The sequence below is a fragment of the Barbus barbus genome (genome assembly GCF_936440315.1).
Source record: "Barbus barbus genome assembly, chromosome: 48".
NCBI lineage: Eukaryota > Metazoa > Chordata > Actinopteri > Cypriniformes > Cyprinidae > Barbus > Barbus barbus.
In genome coordinates, this window is record NC_136726.1 from 12,427,276 (window position 1) to 12,454,161 (window position 26,886).

The 26,886-nt window shown below is 37.1% G+C and overlaps 1 protein-coding gene across 2 annotated transcripts; it reads right to left on the reverse strand.

The window, feature by feature from the left end:
- Positions 1-80: 80 nt before the first annotated feature.
- LOC306866351 (lactadherin-like) lies at positions 81-26,886 on the reverse strand. 2 transcript variants are annotated; one of them, XM_079411505.1, is made up of 10 exons: positions 26,688-26,886; positions 17,210-17,335; positions 16,972-17,103; positions 11,944-12,057; positions 11,542-11,723; positions 11,284-11,439; positions 10,730-10,874; positions 9,107-9,291; positions 3,448-3,603; positions 81-1,861 (listed from the first exon to the last, which is right to left on the reverse strand). In XM_079411505.1, exons 1-10 carry the CDS (start codon positions 26,767-26,769, stop codon positions 1,718-1,720), a joined length of 1,422 nt encoding a protein of 473 aa, XP_079267631.1. In that variant the 5' UTR covers positions 26,770-26,886; the 3' UTR covers positions 81-1,717. The 2 variants fall into 2 exon arrangements, with proteins under 2 accessions (XP_079267631.1, XP_079267630.1); XM_079411504.1 differs by having other exon boundaries at positions 9,107-9,309; positions 26,688-26,882.

The window sequence follows — 26,886 nt, forward strand, 5'->3', positions numbered from 1 at the left end:
AAGACTCGAGAATGTTGATGATTTCCAGAATGTTGAGGAAATATCCAAAGATTGGCTTCATAACAAGACACAACATGTTTGATAGTCCATAAGTATCTATAATATTCTTTATTTGTTTCTACACTTGAGAACATGAGGAAAATATTTCAAGAAATACTAAGGAAATGCATCTAGTCTAAACAATCTGAACACAAGAAGAGTGCTACAGTATGAGGCATTAAACAAATTACAAAAGACAAAAAGTTTAAGAGCACACTGAAAAGAAATAATGTCGATGTGCAGTAAACTGCAATGAAAACAACTCTCTAAGAAAAATCAAATGCTAACAGAACAGTACAGAATCCATACCAAAGAAAATCAAAACGCATGCAGCCTAAATTCAGAAATCATGCTGTATCATTAGAATATTCTTCAGTGTTTATTACCTTGAATACCACTTCAATTCTTCTGAGAAAATCTCTCAGAGAAATACTGCCCATATATTTTCTCCTAGAGCTCTATTAATATTAATTTATATTAATACTCATATCATATTGCACAAGCCCAAAATTGTAAATTTATTCGAGTGGATGGGTTGGGGTGGGGGGGGTCACAATGCATCATTTTGAAAACATTATGTAGATTGGAAGGTCATATCAGAGATTCAGTGCCACCGTAAAAATTATTCTAAATTAGATTTGCACCCATCCTGAATCTCATTATACAACCAAGCTTGTGACAGGGTACATCAAAGCTTATAATGCAAGTGTGGCCACATTAAAAAAAAAAAATTACACATTTTCTGACATCATAATAAGGAAAACATGAGACCACTTTGGCTTTTAAGTATTTTTGTACCACAAAAAGGTGGTTTATTACAGAATAGTGCTGGAATAAAATAATAAAAAAAAATTCAGTAGCACACTGCAAATTGATCGAACTGCACCTGAGATCCGTGGCCATTCAAATTAAACAAAAGTGATCAAATAATAATAAATGATTGACTGTCACATTTTATATTTAGGTTTGATGAGGCTGTAAAAAAAATGCATTAGCCTATTTAAAAAAATTGAATTGACTTAAACCAAATATTTTATACAAGAAACATATGATTAAATGGCTACTTTCATTACATAATATACAAATTAGCATAAAGCACAACCATATTTTGTGACTTCATCACTTGCTAATTTAAACTACTTCATAAGATAAGATATAAATCAGCTTGACTGCATTTACAACCAACCTAACACACTGATTCCTGTATAAATAAATAAATGGCGACTTATTTGGTATGTACAGTCTTTTTCCAATTGATTGTAATTGAGTTTTTAGTCTTATTTGACAGAAAAAGAAATGCAATTGTTACAACTCATTTGTAACACAAAGTTATAAAAACTTGAGCTATTTTCTAATATGGTCATCTAGGGTAAATTAACTTTAATATATATTAGCATTGACTTCATCTTCAAATGGCCACTGCATCAGACTATCGTTAGTACAAAATATTTAATGCTAAACGCGTCACGCTGTGGATTTGAGCATCATTTGCTGCTGGCTGCTGTGACATGGGTCCCCAGCTGTGCAGGGTGGTGTGGCGATGGTGCCCTCTGTTGCTAAGAGTGAGGCAGTGCAGGCGTGGTTGAGGGAAGAAGGAATGGAGGGAAGTATAAAAGAGGAGAAGGAGAGAGAGAGAGAGAGAATGAGAGAGAGTGAGAGAGATGGAGAGGGAAGAGTTCTACTCATCACAGCCCAGCAGCTCCATTCGCAGCGTAATGTGTTCATGCCACGCCCACGGCAGGATGCGGACGAATCGTGCGTAGAAGGGGGGCTCGAACACGTTCTTTTTGTGCACGTTGTTGTCGCTGTTGCCAGGGAAAATCTGCAGGTGAAGCAGAAGGAAATAAAGATGGGGTGAGACAAGGACGTGACAGACTGATCGGGGGAAAAAAGCAGAATGTACACAAGATGTGAGGCCAGTGTTGTGGCCAGATGAGAAAAGATGAGAGCGAAGTTCGGAATCTGTTGAAATGAAAATTCTGTCATCGTCATTTCAAACCTGAGAGACTAACTTTCATCTGTGGAATGCAAAAGATGATATTTTGAGGAATGTTTCAACTTTTTTTGTCCATTTAAAAAACCCTACGTTTCCTCAAAATATCTTCTTTTATGTTCCACAGAAGGAAGGATAGTCATACTCATACAGGTTTGGAATGACATGAGGGTGAATAAACTGACAGAATTTTCATTTTTATGGGAACTATCCCTTTAAGTTTTATAATTATTGGCATATTGACATATTTAATTGATCAGCACATTGATATAGAATTCACAGTTCCATTTTGACATACTGAATTCACAGATCCTAAAAGTAGACCAATGCTGAGCACATAAACATCATATAGTTGTTTTATTTTATTAGTTATATGCTATTATAGTATTTATTCATGGTTTGAAATAGCTTTCATTTGAATATTTTAGTGCTTTTTACATTTTATAAATTTTTTTCCCTTCTATTTAGCTTTAATTTATATATTAATTTTTACTTTTAATAATTTTAGTACTTCAACTTATTTTATTTCAGTTATTGCAATCAAGGCAACATTTCTTAAATTATATTTCTTAAATCTTAAATTTCCTTTTTTTCCAAGTTTTTCATGAAATATTTATATTTTATTTGAATTTTGCTTTATTTTAATTAACAAAACCATTTTAATAGTTTAGATTTACAAGACTGAAAACTTGCACTAAAACATACAAACAAACATAGTATGAAACATAATATTTAATCAATAGTTCAGCCATGAAATTTTACTTGTATTATAATTGGCTCATTCGATTCAATGTTTCCAGCCAATCGGATTTACATACGCATTACTGTTTACCTATATAACCTGGACAAATTCAATGAATACCATGTTTGCGTGTTATATAGGTCCTCATCTTAGCCCAACTCCTCCCCAGCACCACCTGTCTAGATCTGCTAGAGGGGATCTTCCGCTCTCTAGCAGCAGCATGTTTCCTTTTCATTATATGATCCAAACATTTAGCAGAAGCAAGTCTGCTAAATGCTCAGATCATAAACTTAAGATCTAGTCCGCCAATACCAAACCTATTTACACTAATAAATCTATCCCGAGAGTTGTCTTGACTAAAATTATTTTACATAAGTTTTTCCATCTTATACTTGTTATTTTTACATTCAATCTTATACTATTACTTATTATGTTTTTTAACAAAGATTTTTTTAATAGTTTTATTTAATATGACACTGATCACAGCCACTAAACATAAAAACAAAAATTTAAATTAAATCGACGAAGATTTTCAACCCATTTGAGTTCTGAGTGAAACCTTTAATGTGTAGTTCAGGATAAGACTTGATTCAAAAGGAACTAGGTAATTAGGGGTCAATTTTGATTTCATGTTGACTTAAACTGAGGAATCAAATCATGGTTAAAAACCAACCTTATCTGTTTTTGTCTTGTCGTCTTTGAGTATAGTCCAGTACTTGCCGTCGTCACTGTGAGCCACTTTAAAGGTGGACACAAACTGCACGTTACCAAAGTCTTTGGCCCCTTGCGTGATGATCCCTGTGATGCGCTTTGGTCTGAGCAGGTCCACCTAAAAGAAAGAAAAAAAAACAACAACTCAGCAAGTGGTCTTACATCAAAAAACTGGCATTTAGTTATAATGATCTGTGTTATGACAGATTCACTACTGGCCTCCAGATAATTTCGTAATTGTAAGAGGATTACTGTTTGTAAATGATAGCCTCTCAGGACAGTGCAGATTGAAAATCAGGGCAATCTGACTGCGTTCAGCCTCTGAAAGGTCATCCAATGTGTAAATGTGCTAGGATCCCAAAGCAACAATCAAGAATGAATTCATTTCCTATGCAAACCCTGCCAGACGTTAACAGAAAGGAAGACACTCAAAGTCAACTTGGACAGTATCCAGGCAATACTCCCGCTAAATAAAAATTACTTTGTTTAAAGTTGGAGTGATATATATACACTATTGTTCAAAAGTTTGAGGTTAGTACAAAAAAAAAAATTAAACAAATTAATTTATCACGGACATTAAACTGATCAAAAGTGACAGTAAAAACATTTATGATGTTATAAAGGATTTCTACTTTAAATATATGCCACTTTTGTATAACCTTTTGTAAATGTATCACGATTTCCACAAAACTATTAAGCAGCACAACTGTTTTTAACACTGCTATGAATACAATTAAATGTTCTTGTGCACCAATCTAGCAAATCAGAATGATTTCTGAAAGATCCTGTGACATCTTGAATGACAAGATGGCGCCGCTGTGTTCGGACGCCGTCCACGTCGCTCCGCTCAGATTTTGCTTTAATTTACATTTTTACTTACTTTTACTTTCTCTTTTTACACATTTCACATCGGCACTGATCATCTATAACATAGAAAAACTTTTGGACATTGGAAACTGCTACACTAACCTGTTCCAGGACACTCTATCCACGAATCCATCGTGGCCTCTGGAGATTCTTCAGAACGCGGAGATAAACAATAACCCCCCCGAGGCGACAGATCAAGAAACACCGCGGGAAACGCGCTGGGATTAGAGATCAGGAAAATCAGGTAAAGACTCAGGAAAAGGGCTCACAGTCCTCCTCTTCCGAGCATTCTGCTCGCAAATGTCCAATCCTTGGAGAATAAGATGGACGATTTTAGAACTAGGATTAGTTTCCAACGGGACATAAGGGACTGTAATATCCTTTGTTTGTCCGAAACATGGCTTTCGTCCTCGGTCCCGGACACTGCTGTAATACGAAGTGATGACTTCTCTGTTTTTCGGATGGACAGAACAGCAGAGGCCGGTAAATCCAGGGGCGGAGGAGTGTGTTTCTTTAGCTGATCGTGGACTTTAGGAAGAGACAGCAGCAGCCCTACACTCCTCTTATGATCAGTGGGACCCCTGTGGAGAGGGTGAGTAGCTTCAAGTACCTCGGTGTAAACATATCCGGACAGAACAGCAGAGGCCGGTAAATCCAGGGGCGGAGGAGGGTGTTTCATGATTAACAAGAAATGGTGTGATCCCAGAAATATCTCCATTCTGTCGCGTTCCTGCTCGCCTCATCTGGAACATCTTTCCATTACTTGCCGCCCATTTTATCTGCCCCAGGAGTTTTCATCGATCATTGTTACTGCTGTGTACATTCCACCACAGGCGGACACCGGCTTGGCTTTGTCTAAGCTTCACGATGTGCTCAGCAGCTACATTAACAAACATCCTGACGCTGCCTGTATCATCGCGGGAGACTTTAACAAAGCTAGCCTCAGGCAGGTCATGCCGAACTTTCATCAACATGTATCCTGTCCAACTAGAGGACCTAATACACTGGATCACTGCTACACTCAGTTTAAGAATGCCTACAAAGCCCGCTCACTACCGGCTTTTGGCAAATCGGACCATGCAGCCATTTTCCTCACACCGGAATATAAACAAAGGCTCGTTCAGGATCCCCCGGTGCAAAGAGTAGTGACGCGCTGTTCCTCCCACTCAGAGGCTATGCTACAGGCGGCTCTTGATGACATCGACTGGGACATGTTCCGGGCGAGTTCATCTGACATCAGCGAGTTCACGGATGTAGCATTAAGCTTTGTAAACACGCTAACGAGCAAGCTACAGAAACAATAACGATAAGGACATTCTCCAATCAGAAACCGTGGGTGAACAGAACTATCTGTGCTGCGGTTAACACACGCGCTGCCGCTTACAACGAGGCTCTTCTGACCGGGAATATGAGCAGATCCGTTGCTGGCTGACGAGTTAAACACCTTCTACGGCCGCTTCGATTGCAACGGCAGCGGCGCGACTCTGCCGTCCAGCGCATCAGGAAGCAGCAGGCAGAGCAGCGATGATCCTGTAATCACCGTGTCGGAGGATGAGGTTCAGAGGGCGCTAAAGAAAGTGAACGTCAGGAAAGCAGCCGGACCTGATGGGATAACCGGCCGTGTTCTGAGGTCCTGCACCGATCAGCTCGCTGGTTTGTTCACTTCTATCTTTAATGAGTCCCTTGCTACCTCCGTGGTTCCCACCGCATTTAAAAAATCTGTCATTATCCCTGTGCCAAAGAACAATAAACCCTCTTGCCTGAATGACTATCGCCCAGTTGCCCTCACATCTATAGTCATGAAGATTTTTGAAAGACTTGTAAAGAGCCACATTTGCTCCTCCATCCCGGTTACTTTGGACCCGCTTCAGTTTGCCTATCGCCCCAATAGATCTACTGACGATGCCATCTCTCATGTCCTCCACTCTTCCCTCACACACATGGACAGCAACAATGGGAATTATGTAAGGCTGCTATTCATTGACTATATCTCAGCTTTCAATACTATAGTCCCCATCAAGCTGGCTTCTAAACTCACAGACCTCGGCCTAAACTCCTCACTCTGTGACTGGATTCAAGACGTCCTCACCGGCAGACCTCAAGTGGTGAAGGTTGGCCAGTTCACCTCAAACTCCATCACCCTGAACGTAGGAGCCCCACAGGCCTGTGTCCTGAGTCCCCTGCTCTACTCTCTCAAGACGCATGACTGCGTGTCCTCTCGCAGCTCCACATCTATTATCAATTTCACTGATGATACTGTGGTTCTGGGCCTCATCTCCAACAATGATGAGTCCGCATACTTGGATGAGGTAGAGAGACTCACATCATGGTGCCAGGACAACTGTCTCTCTCTGAATGTGAGCAAAACTAAAGAGCTGATCGTGGACCCCTGTGGAGAGAGTGAGTAGCTTCAAGTACCTCGGTGTAAACATATCCGAGAACCTGACTTGGACTACACACATCCAATCACAGGTTAAGAAAGCCAGGCAAAGACTGTACCATCTGCGACAGCTGAGGAAATTCAGGGTCTCACCAGCAATCCTGAAAACTTTCTATTCAGGGACCATAGAAAGTGTATTGACTCCTATTCAGGGACCATAGAAGTGTATATTCACTGAGTGCATCTCAGTGTGGTATGGTTACAGCTCCAATCAGGACTGCAAAGCACTACAGAGAGTTGTGCGCTTAGCTGAGCACATCTCAGGGTCTGCTCTCCCCTCTCTGCAGGACATCTACCTCAAACGCTGCAAAAATAGAGCTGTCAAAATCATCAAGGACTCAAATCACCCTGGTAACCATCTATTCACTTTGCTTCCACAGCCTGATGGCAAACGCCCATCTTCTTCCCCCAGGCCATCAGGGTCCTAAACTCTAACTCTGTCATAACATCACTTGACTCCATGTAAATATCACTATATCAATAAGCTATTCATAATTTTTCTCTACCTCATATTGCCTCATATTATTTAAATACCCTGTACAACTTTTTTGCACATTCCTCTTTATTACTATTTAAGTCAACAACATACTGACCTGCACATATTTATATTTTCAACTTTTCTTTTTCTTAATATTTGTATTCTATTTAATTGCACTGTCCTTGGAGCGGACCTGACTTACAATTCACTGCTGGTTATACTCTGTATAATTGTGTTTGTGATGAATAAAAATCTTGAATCTTGAATCTTGAATCTTGACACTGAAAACTGGAGTAATGATGCTGACAATTCAACTTTGCATCAAATAAATAAATTAGGGTAAACGTACCTATTAAGTTCACCAAAATCTACATTGAGACATCTTTAGTGCACAAGATATTGGGTTCAGTACAAAAAGTTGTTAAAATAAAATATTAATCTCTCACATAAAAATATTTAATTTTATTTTAAATGACAAAAGCATTTCAATTAAGATATACATCATTAAATTCAAAAAGTCCAGCTGTGCTTAATGGTTACATTTCTGTACCCTTTAAGCACACCCCTGTTCCCATTAAGCTCATAATACACTACATGATTTTTGTCCTGATTTTCCACATATTTACAGTCTGGAGAAGTTGATGCAAGTTGCCAAAGATCAGAGCCAGTCTGCAGATTTGAGTCGACAGAATCCATAGAAAATCGATTAAACTTAACTTAACGTGACGACCATCAATTAATATTTAAAGTCTGTTTATGAAGTATTTACATAGACGTTCAATGTGGAAGAGCTTAAAGAGAACACACTGAGCTTAATTGGAGCAGCAACAATTTTTTATAAATTTAATGTAATATTTATTAAAATGACAGGATTTGTGCTAAATAAATAGTCTAGGTCATGTATTAAGTTCATACATATTTTAATATGAACAACTATTATTAACAATATCTATGAAATTATATTTTTTTCTTATTGATGTCACACTGAAGCTGTGTGATTTTCATATTAGTGCACCCTTTAAACTCACCTTAAAATAATACGAAATCTTTAAAACTTACAGCACTGTAAAACCACAGACCAGCAATAAACTGTCAATTTATAATATTATGGATGTAAAAGTACAAGCCAGTAATGCTTGTGAAGTAATATATTAGCGTAGCACAGAATCTTCTACAGCTAGTCAGCTAACTGTGTTCTGTAGCATCTGCGCTGTGCTGCTAAAACTATCTTTTGGATCTAATGTAATTATTTCCCACATCCAAGTTCCAGGTTATAATATGTAAAAGTCTGAACATTAATCTCTTAATTTTACAAAAAGTAGTGAAATTTACCCAAAATAAAGGCGTCTAAAAAAACGCACATTTAAGGGGCTCCTCTTTTGGTGAAAGTTTTTAGACAGCTTTCAAAATGGCCGCCAGACAGTGTGAACACGTGGAGACACATATCTCAGCGTGCAATGATCTGATTGACTTCAAACTATAGGAGGTATATAGTAACAAACATATCCATTGGTTAAGACATCAAGTAGGATAATAAATTATTTTTTCTTTTTAGAATCTGATCTCAAAAATAGAAGTGTGCTTAAATGGATACGTGAGCTTAATAGGTACGTTTACCCTACATTTTAAAATATAATCAAATAGAAAATAGTTATTTTAAATTGTAATAATATTCCACAAAATTATTGCCTTTGCATTGCCGCTTTACAAAATATAAGACTACAAAAATCTTAAAAATGTAACTTGATTCAGTTAAAGACTCACTCCAGATGACTGTAAATGTAAATATCTGAAGTGATTCTGTCACTTCACAGCCTTACAAGTTTGTCATCTCACCTGCAGCCACTCGGAGCGGTTATTGGTGGCTGCTGTCCAGGCGTTGGTCTTGCCCTGCTTGTCCAGACGAGCGTAATGCGGGTGCCAGGTGAACGACTCGATCCCCCAGGTGCGGAAAGTGCTGGAAGCTGTCATCTGCCTGTCATCGATCAGCCGTGACTTGATACCTAGCGGCTCGGAGCAACCTGTCGTGTTCAAATACACTGTGAAGTGAGACAAAAGAAAGAGGGAGGGGACGGGACGGGACGGGACAGGAAGTGGCAGAGAGATGGATGGGAAGCGTGTCAGCACAAGCGGCAGAAACCACATCAGTGCTGAGCAAGTTTCATGCAGATGAGCGGCAAGATGCTGTGTGTGATGGGGTGTGTGTGAAGCGCATGCGGGCGAGAGCCGGCAGTGTGTGAAGCGTGCTGTGATGGACAGTCAGATGGAACAGTGAATGAAACATTGACACCTGCAGCATTTCAGTGATTAGTAATTAGACTTTCATGTAGGGATGCAAAATATAACATACAATATCGGCTGATATTAGACTTTTTTAAATTATTAGTATCATTGATATTCAATATTGTATCGTTCTTGCTAATTTCCTCTGTTTTTACATTTAGATTGACATTTCCATGATGTAAAGCTCACTTAAATTAATCTTTAAAAACAGTAATAATTTAATAACACTGATAAATGTTTAATCTAAAAGTGAATATCTATTGTTAATACTGTACATTATAATACTGAGATGCCAACTGAGATCATAATTGTATACAGTAGTTTTGTATATTATTATAATATTAAACTAGTAATATCTATCTATCTATCTATCTATCTATCTATCTATCTATCTATCTATCTATCTATCTATCTATCTATCTATCTATCTATATTGTTTTTCATAATATAATATAAGAATTGGCCAATTACATAATTTATACATTCATTTTAATTTTATAATTCATTATGAAGTTTTTATTAATTTATTAAATTGTATAATTTTTTTTAATTAATTTTATATTATAAATAAATATGATCACTTTAAAATAAATTGTAATTATTCACTAATTAATCCTGTTTATTTATCCATGTAAATTATTGGCCAAAACATGAAAATAATTATCAGTTTATCATATCAGTCAAAATATTCTAATGTATCAGTGCATCCCTACTTTTACGATATGAGAATAATAATATAATATAATATAATATTTTGAACAAATAATCAAGAAAAGACTTGATCTTTCTTAAACGCTTGCAGAAAACAAGAACGAAATGTACCAAGCACATACCACACAAATTAACCAGTGTTATTCATCATCACTATATGCAGCTCAAAACTGTGTCAAATGTGCTAAATAAGTCAAATGTCTGAGAGGTTTCTGCTCAGAACGTTTACTGGCTAGAGTCCCGGTTTGGGAAGATGTGACTTTATTCCTTCAGCCAAACAGGCTGCGGTCCTTAACTTCACCACAAACGAACACGAGCAGGAAATTGTGATGCTGCTTGCTCACTTTTTCTTCCATAAAACCACAGCAGTATTACCATATACTAGTGGAGTTGTTTTGTCTTTTGGCTTCCATAAATCTATTCTTAAGAATGTATAAACATGCAAAAATATCACTAGGACTTTACCGTTGAGTTCACAGCCCACCAGCTCCAGTCTCAGTGTACATGCTTTACGGCACACAAGAGGAATGATTCGTATGTACTGAGCTATGATTGGAGGGTCAAACAAATTAGTCTTTGTCCCATCGTTGTCCATATTACCAACAAAGATCTGGAGAACAGAAATGCATACATTCATTAGTTATTTCAAAAATATAATATAATTTCAGGTTATGAAACATTTGACAAATATAAATATGTGTGTGTGTGTATATATATATATATGTATATATATCTATGTGTGTGTATGTATATATATATATATATATATATATGTGTGTGTGTGTGTGTGTGTGTGTGTGTGTATGTACACACACACACAAAAAAAATTATGATGATCTAAACAAACAGTGAAATAATCAGAAACTCTTTTATAATATTTAAAAGAGGAAATTATATATATGATTGTTTTAACAACTGCATCTGACTAAAAGTGCTCACAGTTAAACAAACACCCAAAAAGTTCAAACTAAAACTGTCACAAAAAAAATTAATAAATAAAGAGAAACATTTGTCATCACCACATCTTTGCTCTGGCCCTCAGGTCTGTACATGGTGAAGGTTCGCCCATCCAAACTGGATGCCACTTTGAAGGCTTTGATGAACTCGGCTGTGCCCATGCGACTGGCACCCTGGGTAATGATGCCAGTGAAACGCATCTTCCTCTGCAGGTTGATCTATCATTAAATAAGTCATTAAATTAGTCATTTTTGGGTCAGCACAAAAATATTTGAACTCCAAATATGTATTTAACCAGTAAACCGAACAGACTTGTTTACCTCGATCCAGGGGTTCTTGTCGTGTGTCGCAGAGGTCCAAGCATTAACGAGTCCCTTGTTATTCAGTCGGGCCAATTCGGGTCCCCAGCGCTGCAGTCCCAGAATACCGTAGTACACAGAAGAGGCAGAAATCTGAGACTCTGCGATGCCTCCTCCTTCCATTCCCAGCAGAGAGATGCATCCTGGGAACCAGAACCAGACATTAGCAGATATTCAAGCACTCAGGAGACAAACAGGCTTACTGTGCGACAGACAGATGGATAAACAGTGTGATGACATCATTCACAGGAGAGACGTAGCCATTGTGTGCTGAATGAAGTCACCAAATGGAAAGCCAGATATGTGGAGTAAAAAAAATTAAAAACAGTTTGTGGACATGTGTACTGGCAGTGTCCTACTTACGCAGATTGCAGTGCTTTCCCACATAGGGTGAGGGACATTTACAGGTGAAATCGCCATCAAGATCTCGACAGGTGCCTCCATTCTGACAGGGCTGGCCGGCACAGTCATTCACATCTGCGGGAATCATAAGGTTTCTGTAAAACTCTTCAAAACTGGTCTGGACAAGCAAAACAGTTGTCAAGAATAAAGCAAAAATTTTTGCACTTTTTGTGCCTCTAGGTGGCAACATGCAACTCCTACAATGCTCTGAGGTACTTGAAGATAAAATATAAAGATCAAATTCTTTGCTTCAAAAGATAAAATGATCTAATATCTATATTTATTCTGCAAAATGGTTTCCAAATGAAGTTTGTAACATGAAATATCTTTTAAAGTCACTTAAATTTATTTATGTATCGGCCATAATAAACATTTAAACACATTCTAATTGCTTGAATAGTTTTTTTAGTTCTGATTCCCTCAACAATTTCATTTACGAAACATCTCCAAATAGAACTCTTTATTAAATAAATAAATATTTTTCTACATTTTATTTACATTTATTAAATACAAATCTCTTTATTAAAGCGCAAAAACTCTAAACATCTCTCATATGAATATCACTTAATTATTTAACAAAATCAAACCAAGTGTAATTCATTTTAAAGATTTTTTATTTAAATGTTCATATTTTAAATGATAAAATATACATTTTGTAATGTATAAATGTAATAACATATGTAATGCAATGTCATTAGAATTTTTAATGCAGGCACTAAAGTGGGCTCTTATTGTCAATATTACTGCATATAAAATCTCAAAAAAAGCAACAAGAAAACAGAGAGGAAGAGGCAGATGAGGTGGTAAAAAAACTTGCAGGTTTATATTTTATATATATATATATATATATATATATATATATATATATATATATATATATATATATATATATACCTGCATTTTTTTTTTTTATGGTATTCATTTGTCCAAATATAGTATTTCATTTTTACTGTAAAGTACATTTTTCTATAGTGACGACTCACTACTATGAACTACAACATGAACTACATGTGCACTGATTTCATACAATCCCAGCAACGCGAACAACTGATCATGGTTTTTCTTCATGTTCAGGGTCTTGGAAAATTGCTGTTCGAGAAATGTTTGCTCATTGAGTTAGAGATGTATCACTCAGTTAACTACAATAATGTTGTCCAGGATGTGGATGTGGGTATAAAATTAAGGCCAGAAATACTTAAAAAAAAAAACAAAACAAAAAAAACATTTCATAAAGTTTTCAACTAACAATGGTTACGATGGCGACCCAGAATTAAGGGGACATAAAGGAAACCCACATATGGCATAGCATAATCTCCGCACGACTGGATCTTTACAGTCGTTCATTAAGAGGATATAGGAGGCTGAGGTAGACCTGCTAAAGTTTCTAATCCATTTATGAGCAACAGCGCCACGTCAGATCACCAACATGATTCAAACACAAGTGTGTCAGAATTAATAAAAGGTCAACATGATGATGCAGAGCAAGGGTGTATAACGACCCTCATGTGCCTTAAGGGCAATATATGTTATGGGGGGGGGGCATTAATCGGAGAGAAAAAAGACAGAAAGTCACTCTGCAATAGAACATTCCAGCAAAACTGAAGGAAATCAGTGGGATTATCTGGTGTGTGCAGATGGAGTGTGACTGGGTGTGACCGGTCACAGTGGTCCAGTGCCAACACAGTGCTCAGACATGCTGAAACACTTCCAAACCTCCAGAGGTCAGCGAGCAATACTTCCCTATAGGTGTTAAGAGCGGTCACTTTGTGCTGGACTGACCCAAATTGACTGCTGGATGAATCGGAGCTTTAAACTGCATTTTTTGCATAATCCATGTCTGCCTATTGTTGGTGTATAATCTATAATCGTTACTCGCTTGTCACTAAATGAGTAAAAACAAAACTAAGTGTTATTTGATTGCTTTCTATGTTCGTCCTACTGTCTCTTCCTGTCTAACTGGGCGATTCTTGACCAAAATAAGGTGCAATTTGGACATCTAACTAAGAAGTTGATCTGAACAGTGACATGTTAGTACAGTCAAGGAAATGAGACAACAAAAACATTAATAAGATGATCATTTACTCAATAAATCCAATGTTAGTGCTTTTTGTCATTTTATTTTATTTTATCAGCCATGATCAATGGAACATGTTACGGTTAACTAAAATTATTACTATTTATATAGTTTTCATTAATTAAAAAACTTGCTGCCTTGACAACTGAAATAATGTAATTACTAAAACTAAAACTCAAAAAAGTAAATAATGTATAAAACTCCTAATATAATATAACCAAAATCATTTATTAAATCTAACTAAAATGAAAACTGAAAATATAAAAATAAAAGCTAATTTAAAATATCAATAAATACCATAACAGTATATAAATACCACACTGCTGTGGACAAGTTTGAGAAATGCTTTGTGCTAAAGCCCTAACCAGCCATTAAAATCCCTTGACCGCAATGCTGAGAAAGATTAGTGAGAAAAAAGGAAAATAAAGACACTCGTTGAGAAAAATACAGCAATTAGAGGTGAGAAATTCGAGTGAGAAAACTAGCTCTTATTCACTGGAAAATAAGAAAATTACACCGTAGTAGCAAAAGGGCAGCACCAATTTAGCTAGCTAGCTTTAGATGCAGGAGTCAAGCGCTTCGTTAACTCTTCGACTTACTTGCAGACACACAAGAGAGGCACTGATTCTGCATTTAAACCCTCCAGCAGGTTTCTATTTCAATCAGCTCAGCTAATGTGACCAGTGCTCCACTGCGTAAAAGCTTTTGACATAGATTTCACAGCCTCTTGCGGGGCTTTCAGACCAATTTCATGCTGTCAGTGAAACATTTCTGCCAGCTGAGAGCCGAGGATGTGTGCGGACTTCATTTACTTTGCCTCCTCCACTTGCATTTTACCCCAGCAACAGGGCTAGTGTGCGACAGCGTGGGTGTGCCACGCTACAGTCATATTTGAATTTGTGCTGCCACAAACTACGCAGTTTGCGTACTCCACAATCTTTGCCATCATCCGAGCATGATTTAGACGTCTCCCTGAGGGATTAAGAAACTTCTAAACAGTCAATTCAACGTCATTGCCGTTCTAATCTAGCCACATTCCCAGCCACACTGAAGATGAGTCCGCATGCTTAACTAAACGCAGTCAAAACATCATAACCCTGCTATCAAGCGTGGGAAAGCTGGCACTGAAAGCCATAATGTCCACCGTAATCAGAGAGAACATGAGGGAGTCTCTGTGGTGAACTAAACAATCAATGCTGTCTTCAATGTATAGCATAGAAAAGCAGCATTCAATTATAGAGGGATTTCTGGCTTTTCTTTTTCTCTTCTTGCAGATTAATACCTTGATAGTGAAAGAACAAGTTTACATCGAATCTGTGAAATCAAAATGAACTCCTCAAAATAATGAATAAAATACGGTTGCAAATGAAAATGAGAGAATAACAATCAAGCAAAATTGTCCCTATTTACTTTCTTAACAGAAAGGTTCACGCAAAAATGAAAGTTTCTGTCATTTACTCACCCACGTGTTGCTCTAAACCTGTATGAATTTATTTTTTTTGTGGAAGACAAAAAAAAAAAGATATTTTGAAGAATGATGGTAACAGTTTTTTATTCATTTAAATAAAAATAATAAATTTTTGAAGGCAAATTTTAAATAGTATTTCAGAAAAAATGGCCAAATCAATTTGTCAATCAAGTTATGATTTTTTTATTTTACTTTATTGTATTTTATTTAAATTTTTGGAATTTGTCAGTCCTATTAACTTGCATTTGTATGGAAAACAGCAGCATGGACATTGTGCTTATTGTCTAATTTTGTGTTCCACAGAAGAAAAAAAAATAGTCATTCAGGTTTTGAAAGACATGAAGCGAAGTGAGTGAACTTTCACTTTAATACATGATTTAGATCATATTGTGAGTGTTTCATCAGTGCAAATTATGCAAAAGAAGCATCTTTCTTCATAAATTTCCTCCTCCTCTGATACAAATTTCCTGTATGCAAGACATCACTAAGCCCTTGTTTTTAAACCCTTCCTATCCTATTATATACTATTATATACTCCAAGTGGATGCTGCACACTGGTGGTGGTTGAGGAGAGACCCTCACATGATTGTAAAGCGCTTTGGGTGTATGGCAATACACAATAAAAGCGCTATATAAATGCATCATTCATTCATTCATACTGCTTCCAAAAATCTAGTTCAACACCATGCATTCTCCACTGAATATGTCCAATTATGAAATTAAATTGTTGTGGATGCATGTCATGGATGCATGGAGCATTTTAGCATCATGCTAATATGATTTATCTAAATTGTGGAACTATGTGAGGGGCCACGCAGTCATGACTTGGCTGTTTGTTGTGGTGTTTTGTGCTGAGGGCTGTAGGTCTGTTCGCCCCTCAGCCAACAGCAGATGACAGCAGAGACTAGAGCGGTTAAGATAGCGGAGATTTGACCATCTGCCCTCATTACATCCGGAGAGCTCCTGGAATTGACGTAGACCATGGTACTTGGTGAAATAATTAGTCATGCATTTATGAAGAGAACAGCTGCATGTGATATGTTGGCCTTGCTGTGCAAATAAAAAAAAAACTCTTCTAAAAAACACTTTCTGCAATACAGTATCAAATTTGTCCTTGCATGGGAGCTATGGTCAGACAAAGTTCATAAGAAATATAAAAGCTAAATAAAACTTGTATGAATATATAAAATGCATCAACCAGCATACAACGTTTAAGTTGCTAATGCAAATTCGCCATGTTGACCAACAGAAAACTGCTTTTACTAATGTGTTAAACAATTTCTGTTGTGAGAATTAATCACCATTTGGAGGCAGATGTGATCTCCATCCTAATGTAAATTTGATTTTACAGCAATTGAGTTTTTCATAATTCTCAGAGGTGTCTGCTGATAAGCACTTATACGTTTGGCGTGAAACAGATCCAACAGTTTGGATAAAAGCGACTCACTGTTCTGGCAGTGGATTCCATCGAAGCCTATTGGACACTTGCAGACATATTCACTGAAGACGTCTCCTCTTCGGGAGTTGGCGACGATTTCACAAAAGCCATCGTTTTTACAAGGGTTAGGGTTGCAGGGCCCTGAAAACAAAGGTCATGTGAGAAATGATAAGCCTTAGCTGAAATGCATACAACCTTTGCACATATGTTCACATATATCTACATAAATAACCGATAAGACTGTTACCAAAATCAGTCTCGTTGCAGGTGGGTCCAGTGAATCCTTCAGCACAAATGCATTTAAAAGGATCTTTTCCTGCTTCTGTCACACAGGTTCCTCCGTTCAAGCACACATTTACCTCACAGCTGTCAGCTGAGAAAAGACAAAGATAGTGGATTTGATATTACATTCATTACGGACAAAGCTTTCAATAAAACTCATTCATTAAACATGTAAAGAATGACTTTTTATATACTTATATATATCTATAAATTGTCACATTCAAATCCATGCAACATGAATTTACGAAGGATTACAGAGAAATTATTCATTTTGTGTTTCATGAATAATGCTCATTTGGGTTTAATTCAGTTATCAGCAGTATTTTCCGATGGGACGCTTCTGATTGTTTAGAATTCAGTTTCTTTTAAAAAGGAAAGTGAAAAAGCCAATGGGTTCACTGTTTGGTCATGTTTTTATTAGGGTTGGACAAAGTGGACACGACCCAAATTGCTGACGAGCCGCAGCATTACAGATGTTTCTAGAAGAGTCTTTGCAGTCCTGTGGTCTATATAAAAATTGTTTGTGAAGGTCAGGAATGTTTACATGGGACAACAATTGACTGAGGAAAAAAGTATGGAAATGCAAATAGAAATTTAGCAGAATAAAAATAATAATAATAAATAAAATGCAATGTTTAATAAATTGAGTAAAGAACCTCCTAAAGGATCAAATGTAAGTAATGATAATAAAATAAATAAATAAAAAGCGAAGGTAAAAATAAGCAATATATGGATTTGGAACTAGGAGCCAACAAAATGGCAGAATTTTCCGTTTTTGCTGCATTAAGCTAAAGAAACTGCACCTCTTACATGTTTATGTATATGCTGAAATGGACACCAAAAAACAACAAGATTCAACTTCAGTTTTTGGAGCTGTTACTATCTTTAACTGTTAATTTTAGCCTGACACATATAGGCCTTGAATTTGCAGTTACAACTTTCCACAATCTGTGCTGGCTTCCCACAACTCTGTGTAAATGACACCTCCGTGAGAGACTTCCTGCACATCGTTGTGTCCTCCCCTGGTGCCAATCCAAAATAACACAACGGAGACACTCAGCAGAGTTTATTCGAGGTGAGTGGCACTCGAAATAAAAATTAGCCCATGTTTCAAGCAGCTCCACAGCAGGTTTCAACCGTGTGAACTTGTTTCACGCCAAGACATAATTTGGCGAACAATCTCCTCTAATTGTGACAAAAGGCAACGGCCTTCACGCTCAGGGCTGAAGCTTCTGGGATAACGATAAATCCCTGGCCTGCATAAACAGAAACTTTCTTATCCAAACGATTGCAATGTTTATCTTTGGAATGGAATGCATCCTCCTTTTCACGCTATACCAGAAGGCTGAACGCACAATTCCTTTCAATCTTGTCAAGGAAACTAATTTTAGTTCTTGGAAAAAAAATAAATAAAAATTCCCTTGGAATTGCTTTTGATATAACACGCCAGGAACAAAATGTTTAGCAACTCAGATCAACCCATCCATCACAGATAAGCACAGAAAACTCCATGGGGAACAGAAACTGTCTTGCCTGAAGGATTCTTGCCGAACAGTTATGACAAAATTGACAAGAAGTTGAGAACTGAAAGTAATTCATTGTGGCTTAATAACTTTAAACTCAACTCATAGCTAGTCACAATTCTGCTTTTGTTTCTATAAAAATGGAACTCTGAACAGAAACCGTTGCTGTCCATCTGCATGGAATGCCTTTGACACTTTTTTGAGGTCCTGACATGGACACATTTGTGGGCAAACTTTTGCATCTAACTGGATAAAATACCAAAAATGAAAACTGTGCCATCATTTACCCACCTTCATGTCATTCCAAACCCATGTGATTTTCTTTCTTCTGTGAAATGCAAAATAAAACATTTTGCAGAATGTTCAAGCTGCTCTTTTCCACACAATGAAACTGAAAGTTAATCAAGCTTCAAATAAATAAATAAATACAATTGACTGGTAAATGTTCTTCTGAAAAGCAATTTGCAAAAAACTATGCATTAAAAATAATTTATTGTTTAGTTTTTATTGTTATTATTATAATTAATAGTTAATAATTAATAAAACTACTACTACTAATAATAATAAACTTTACTGGAAAATTTAAAAGGAAAGAAAAGCATTGCATTTAAAAAAAAAATATTTCATTTCGCTTTACCTTTTAAACTTGAATTACATGGTTTTAAATACGTATTTATGTGTCAAAAAATGATTTAATTAGTTTTATTGTTATTTTTAACTACATTTTAAAACATGAATTTTAACAGTTGTAGATGTCCTTTAATTTGTCAGTTTAAAAATACCTTTTGGGAAGAAAAAAAATACAGGTTTGGAATGACATGAGGTAGAGTAATTTCTTAGGGAAACTATTGCTTAACTATACCTGAGATTATATGCATGTAAACTAAACAGGGTGAATAATAATTCATGTCAGGGAATCCACATCAAGATGTATCAACTAATATTTACTAGCTCTACTTAACCTAGTTTAACTGTCAGAGAACTCAATGTTGGCCTAATAGAGTTCTGGAAGGCCATTAGACAGAACTGAACACATCAGCTGAACGCAAAGCTGTTTGATGAAGTGAAACATTTGATCAGCGTCTCATCAGCTGAGCTGGCCTTTTGATCAGCAAAAGCTCTGAAATGGGAGTGAAAGCAGATTATTCCCACAGGCTTTAGGATGGATGGCTTTAGGCGCTATATCACATGGTCTTTCTCGGAGTTAAACGTGTAAAGGCAGGCAACTGTGGGAGTGTTCACTGCTCTCTCATAAATGAGGCACGCAAACAGGGACAAAGAAAAGCAGAAATGAAGTTTGGCCAGGCAACTGTGACCCTGAAAAAATAAGCAGGCAGTGCTGAGCCAACTCACAAAATGAGTAATAACCAACGTGCAATTGACCCAATCCCAGTATGGTCAAATCACTCTTACTGTGACTGCGCTGATATTAAAAATGTGCAGCCTTAAAGGGAAACACCTAAAAATAAGAATTTGGGAATAAAACCAGTGGAACCAAAAGCTGGCCTGTTACAATATTTTTGCAATTGAGTTTGGTGACACTAGTGGCACAAAAATTACAAACTTCAACTTTAAATTTTAAAGTAAATAGTCCAATAACAAACACATTTGATGTGCTAATATTATGGTTTGCCAGAAAAATACTACATTTTTTAACTTAAAGGGAAAGGAAAGTGCGGCCAAGTATGGTGACCCATACTCAGAATTTGTGCTCTGCATTTAACCCATCCAAGTGTACACACAGTAGTGAACATACACCCGGAGCAGTGGGCAGCCAATGCTGCAGCGCCCAGGGAGCAGTTGGGGGTTCAGTGCCTTGCTCAAGGGTCAGTCGTGGTATTGAGGGTGGAGAGAGAGTGTTGGTTATTCACTCCCCCACCTACAATCCCTGCCGGACCTGAGACTTAAACCCACAACCTTCGGGTTACAAGTCCAACTCTCTATCCATTAGGCCACGACTGCCCTGAAAGAACCAAAATGAACAGTTCGAAGCTGAAAATAACAGAAGAGCTCAAAACCATAAAACCACTCGCTCCTTCATTTCATATATCTGGGACGTCACTTGAGTCATTTCAAAAAGAAGCATGACCTGATCTGCAATCTTATGAGTACAATGATTACATAATAACGAATAACGCTTAAAAAGCAGGGAAGGGCTTTAGAAATGAGTCATCGGCATGAGGAGTCATTCAGCTACATCTGCTGAGCGGATCACGCACACTTGACCAACAAAAGAACCCTTGACGGTCGTATTAAGAACAGGTGCAAAACAAAAACAACAGACTGGAGGACAACCAAAACACTGCACATGTGCATGTGAGAGCACGCAAAAGCAACAACACACCTACACACCGAATCTCAGTTTGATTTTAGGGGATTCAAGAAAAGACAGGAAATGCAACTGTACTAAGTATGCAGTGCACTCAATGTAGGCTAAAGACATTTATAGGTTGGATAATGGTAATTTAGTGACATTGTAAAGACTTAAAATGGTCATGTATGGGTATTCAAAATTTCCTTGATTTTTTTTTTAAGACAACTCAAAAACGTCCTTCCCACAAAAAAGATATTTATTGAAGATATGCTGCCAATATTTATTTTCATAATATTGCTGATAACCTATGTATGGACAATGTTAAATTTACAGTTTTTTTTATAAACCTTACAAATTTCAGGTTATAACACAACCTTAAAATTTACAGTATGAAAAAAAATTATGCAATTGGTTTTGAGATGTGCACATTAAACAGTGTTATTACATTATTATTGGCAGTAGTTTTAAAGATTCTGTAAGAGTTAGATGATGGCATGGGTAATCTAAATGTTATAAAAGTGAAAATTTATAAATAATATATAATAACAACATAATAACAGTTAAACAATGTTGTAATAATAATAAAAATGTGCCTACAAGACACAGCAGCACAAGAGAGCTCATTTTGGCTCTTCTCCAATCTCCAACATTACAGGTGCATCTCAATAAATTTGAATATCGTGAAAAAGTTAATTTTTTTCTTGTAACTTTTTTCAAAAAGTGAAAATTTCATATATTCTAGATTCATTACATGTAAAGTAAAACATTTCAAAGGTTTTTTGTTTTAATTTTGATGATTAGAGCTTACAGCTCATGAAAGTCAAAAATCAGTATCTCAAAATATTAGAATATTTACATTTGAGTTTCAATGAATGACCATCCCTACAGTATAAATTCCAGGTATCTCTTGTTTTTTGAAACCACAATGCCTCTTTAAGACCTGACACTGATAAAATATGTATACAACATCAAAGTAATGTAATGGAACCTTTTATGTTGTTAAAAATAGGTGATCTGTGTCTAGGTGCTGATTTGTGTTACAACCGTATATTTAGACTTCTAAAGTGTTAGTTTACCTTTTAAGACTACCATGGAGCTTACTCTAAGGCTTATGGCTTCACACTTTACGCTAAAGGTGTCCTGGATTTGTTACTCCACATTACTGCTGGTGTGAATATGCATGTGTGTAGGTGTGTGTTAATGTACAGTGTGTTTTCTCAGCTATGCAGTCATTTGCACATAATTTAAGATGCCTTCATACAGCACTGGGGAACTCTGTGTTCCAAACCTCACATTCCTACGTCACTGAATCCCACGTTAAAACTCCTAGAACAGCTCAATGCGCTGGCTTGCACCTCTTAATGACCAAGCAAATGATCCATAAAGATATAATGTGCACATAATAAACGTACTGTTCTTTGACCAATAAACTGCTTTTTTTTTTTTGTAAACTGTCAGTGAGCTTGCATCTTCAGGTGAGATTTCTGTAAACTAAAGGCATTTCTCTAAAACACCACAGCCATCTGCTCTTAAGAATAACCCACAAAGACTAAAAATACACTCTGACGTACACAGAAAACAGCCATTCTCTAAGGCAACGCAAATAGGCTTATAATTAATCTTACTTGGAAATGCTATAATGCAAAGCATAATATTTGGCATGCTTTTACACGGATTCAAAATGGACATAAATCCAGTGTTGTGTATTTGTTCAAAAACTGGTAACAAAAGTTTTCTGACAAGTGTTAGAATATGTGATTTTAAAAATTCAATACAGCAGATTGGAAAATGGAGCATGAGACCAAGATGGAGCGAAATGAGAAATGCCATGTTGCTCTGCCTATGAATGAAACATTGATTAGGGCTTATTGAAAATTAATCACAGGAGAAGAAGCCTCATTGGACTGCTATTAGGAGTGGAGTCAGGACAAATGAGCCCATCCCTGGAGGGGAAGACCCCGCTGCCAGATGGCACAGGCCACGCGACAGCTTTTGAACGGCTCGCAAACACATTCTTGCAAAAGAGAGCGAGTGAAAAGCGGGAGGCTGTGTAGTCGCTATAATTAGCGTACTTTCAGTCAGCTGACCTGAGAGGCCTGGGTTGTGTTGATAAAAGTCTGCATTTGCTGATTTTAAGCAGTTTTTGCTAGATTTTGATGGATGAGTGCTGATCTTAGATCAGCTTGAGAGTGCAGCTTCTATCCAAAGCTGTTTACCTTCTCAATCCGATAAGTGAGACAAACAATTCTAAACTTTTAAAGGGATAGTTCACTCAAAAAAGAAAAGTTCGTCATCATCCTCATGTTGTTCCAGACGTGTATGATTTCTTTCTTCCGTCAAACACAAAAGAAGATTTTAGCCAGAATGCTGATGCTGTTCTCTTTCAAACACTGGCACTGAATGGTGATCAGCAGTTGTCAAGCTCCAAAATTCACCTAAAGCCATCAAAAAAAATAATAATAGTCCATACGACTATATACCAAGTCTTTTGAGGCCATAATATAGATTTGTGTGAGGAACAGACTGATTTCCAAGGCATTAATGACAATCTTCTTTGTAGATCTCAGATCTCATTATTTGAATATGCATTCAAATTCCATGCCTTGTGAACCGCTACTAGATCCCTTAGTACTACTGATGGTTGGCACCAAGTTTGACAAGCTTTTCCTTACTTAAAGCAGGGGTCGGCAAGTAAGTTTAGCATCAGGCCAAAAAACAAATTCACCACTAGATGGTGGGCCAGAACATAGTCAAAGGATAATTTGAGGTATTAATTGATGAAAAATGCAACCAGAATTGCCTGTGACTGACTGTTACAATGTATTTTGTAACTGATAGTGAGCTGTTACTCTTTGTAAAATCCTGCGACAGTCATTAACAAAAAGCCACATTCGTGTGGCGGTGTCTGATCAGAGTATGTGAGCGGAGTGGAGCGTCAACAATTTCCCCTCCGCGCTCCGAACATTTAATAATCACTCCGTTCCCGCTCCACTCCGTGCTCTCTGATATCAGAAACACCGTTCCGCGTTTAAAGTATTTCAGTATGTTTGAAATATCACAGTTCTATGGAAGCACATTTCTGCCACTGAATAAAAAAATACAAATAAAAAGGTATTGCGACCTTTTATCTTACAATTCTGACTTTTTTTTTCTTTTTACAGAATTGTGTGATATAAACTCGCAATTCTGACTTTTTTTTTCTTTTTACAGAATTGTGTGATATAAACTCGCAATTCTGACTTTTTTTTTCTTTTTACAGAATTGTGTGATATAAACTCGCAATTCTGACTTTTTTTCTCGCAATTCTGACTTTTTTTCTCAGAATTGTAAGATATAAAATCGCAATTGCGGGGGGGGGGGGGGGGGGGCTGATATGTTCTGAGTTTATATCTCAGAATTATGACTTTTTAACTCGCAATTGTTTATATCACTTAATTCTGAGAAAAAAGTCAGCTGTCAGCTGAAAATATTCAGAAGGAACAAAATAAATTCAACAAATAAATTCCTTGAGAAATATAACTTCCCGCTCATGTCCACTGCAGTCATCATAGCCTTCACATTCTTTCTGATTTGAATGATCCTTTTCTATCTAGCTAGCTAAATATGTTTAGCATGTGAATTCTTGCTAAATATGCAGTTATATCACGGGTCGTTGGCATGAATTGTACTCGTGATGGAGCGGTGATGGAGCGCTCTTGGAGCGAGTGAAAACCACGACGCTCCGACTTTTAAAAAATCCGCTCCTCGCTCCATTCAAAATCAGACCGCTCCACTCACATACTCTGATTGTGAGTACCTGTTGCTGTCATGACAGATCTATTTCAGAACCAGCCGCTATCAAAATAATCTGGCTGCGGGCGCGGGCCAGATATTTTTGCTGACGGGCCACTTTTAGCCAGCTTTCTTTAAGCCTGTTGTCGACCACTGGCTTAAAGAATATGTGTGACCGTGGACCACAAAACCAGTCATAAGGGTCGATTTTTCAAAATTGAGATTAATACATCATCTGAAAGCCGAATAAATAAGCTTTCCATATGATAGGACAATATTTGGCCGAGATATATCTGAAAACCTGGAATCTGAGGGTGCAAAAAAATCTAAATATTGAGTAAATCACCTTTAAATTTGTCCAAATGAAATTCTTAATGCATATTACTAAACAAAAATTACGTTTTGACATATTTACAGTAGGAAATTAACAAAATATCTTCATGGAACATGATCGTTACTTAATATCCTAATGATTTTTGGCATAAAAGAAAAATCAATAATTTTGACCCATACAATGTATTTTTGGCTATTGCTACAAATATACTCCAGCGACTTAAGACTGGTTTTGTGGTCCAGGGTCACATATTGCAAAAGTCATACAGACCCCTTTTATGGTGCTCTTTGTCATGCATTGTCACCATTCACTTTCAATGAACAGAAAAGAGCAGCTAAACATCTGCTTTTGAGCTCCATGGAAGAAAGGTGTTGGAAAGCCATGAAGATAAGTAAATGATGTGCAAAATTCTCTTTTCTCGATGAACTATTTGTTTAACATCACAGAGCGCCAATTTCATCACTTGAAGTGTGAATGAACAAGATCAAGGAGGCGACAACTGTACGATTTGAAAACTTCACAGAAAATGCTTTAACATGGAAAACTCTCTGGAACACAACCACAAACCAATCAAAAAGCAGTCAATATTACAGTAATGGAACTCTGCAGAAAAGAGGACGAATTTTCCAAAAGTTTGCGCAAACCTGTCCTGCTGCACTGGTCGTTAGTGGCAGGAAGTGCCCTGGCCTCGTTGGGCTCTGCTGCATATTAAAGTGACCACATTCACTGGAAATGACTCAGTGATTTGGTCACTTGAGCCACACCTACAGACTGGAGCCAGATCATGACCTGAGGCTCAACGGCAGATGGGGTAGTGTGTTCTTAAACAAGCAACAACACCCGGGGAGGCTAAAATAAGTAATAGGGCCAATTAAATAGTGAATACTGAAATCTACACATTAAAAAAACAACACCTGGGAAGTACAAAAAATGTCATATCTCTCTTTGTTTGTTCAGGGTATATGAAGGAAATTAATTTAGATATGCTGTCAAAAAAATCTTAGCATACATGAGGAGCAAAGGCATGAAATTGGTGCTCAAATGGTCTTCCATATCTGACCACGCAAAATATATGATAAAGTCTGCCAATGCCTGTAGGTCACTGGTAATGGATTGAAATCAGGACATGATGTTTTGTATAGACAACAAAAGGACAAAGCAGAGAGCCCAAGGCGGTAAACGCAAGTACAGAATAACATACATTTTGGTCTAAGAGAGACATCACCTAAATGACCACAGGGACTTGTTTACAAGACGATAGTGTGAGGATTGACACTAAACATCATTCATTCATTACTAAATTTATGAAAGTAAAAACACAGGCAATAATACACACACACACACGAAAGTATTAAGAAAAGAAGCTGTTTGGTGTCTTGACATTTAAAACGTTTAACGTCAAACTGATAAGGACCGTGGACTTTAACTTGCTTTGTTTATTAATGTAGTTTGCCATGCTGTTTCTATAGCTCAATGCACAGACGAAAACAAAAACACTTACCGCTCGCAGTGGAGAATGAAACAGCAAGAAGACACACCGCAAAAAGTGGCAAACTAACAAACAAGCTTGAGAAAGTTCTCATGGTTCTTCGGTGAACTTCTCGCCGGTCTCAGGAGTCGCTCGATGTGAATCCGTTCGTCGTTATGACTACAGGCAAGATTAGAGGCGAGAGAGGGACAATATGTGCGCTCCCACGTGT

Coding starts and splice junctions, on each gene's coding strand:
- LOC306866351 (XM_079411504.1), bottom strand. CDS start 26,769: ATGAGAACTTTCTCAAGCTTGTTTGTTAGTTTGCCACTTTTTGCGGTG. Junction 10,875..11,283: donor AGGGCCAGAGCAAAGATGTG/GTGATGACAAAT, acceptor TCTGTTCTCCAG/ATCTTTGTTGGTAATATGGA. Junction 3,604..9,106: donor ACCGCTCCGAGTGGCTGCAG/GTGAGATGACAA, acceptor TCTTTCTTTTAG/GTGGACCTGCTCAGACCAAA.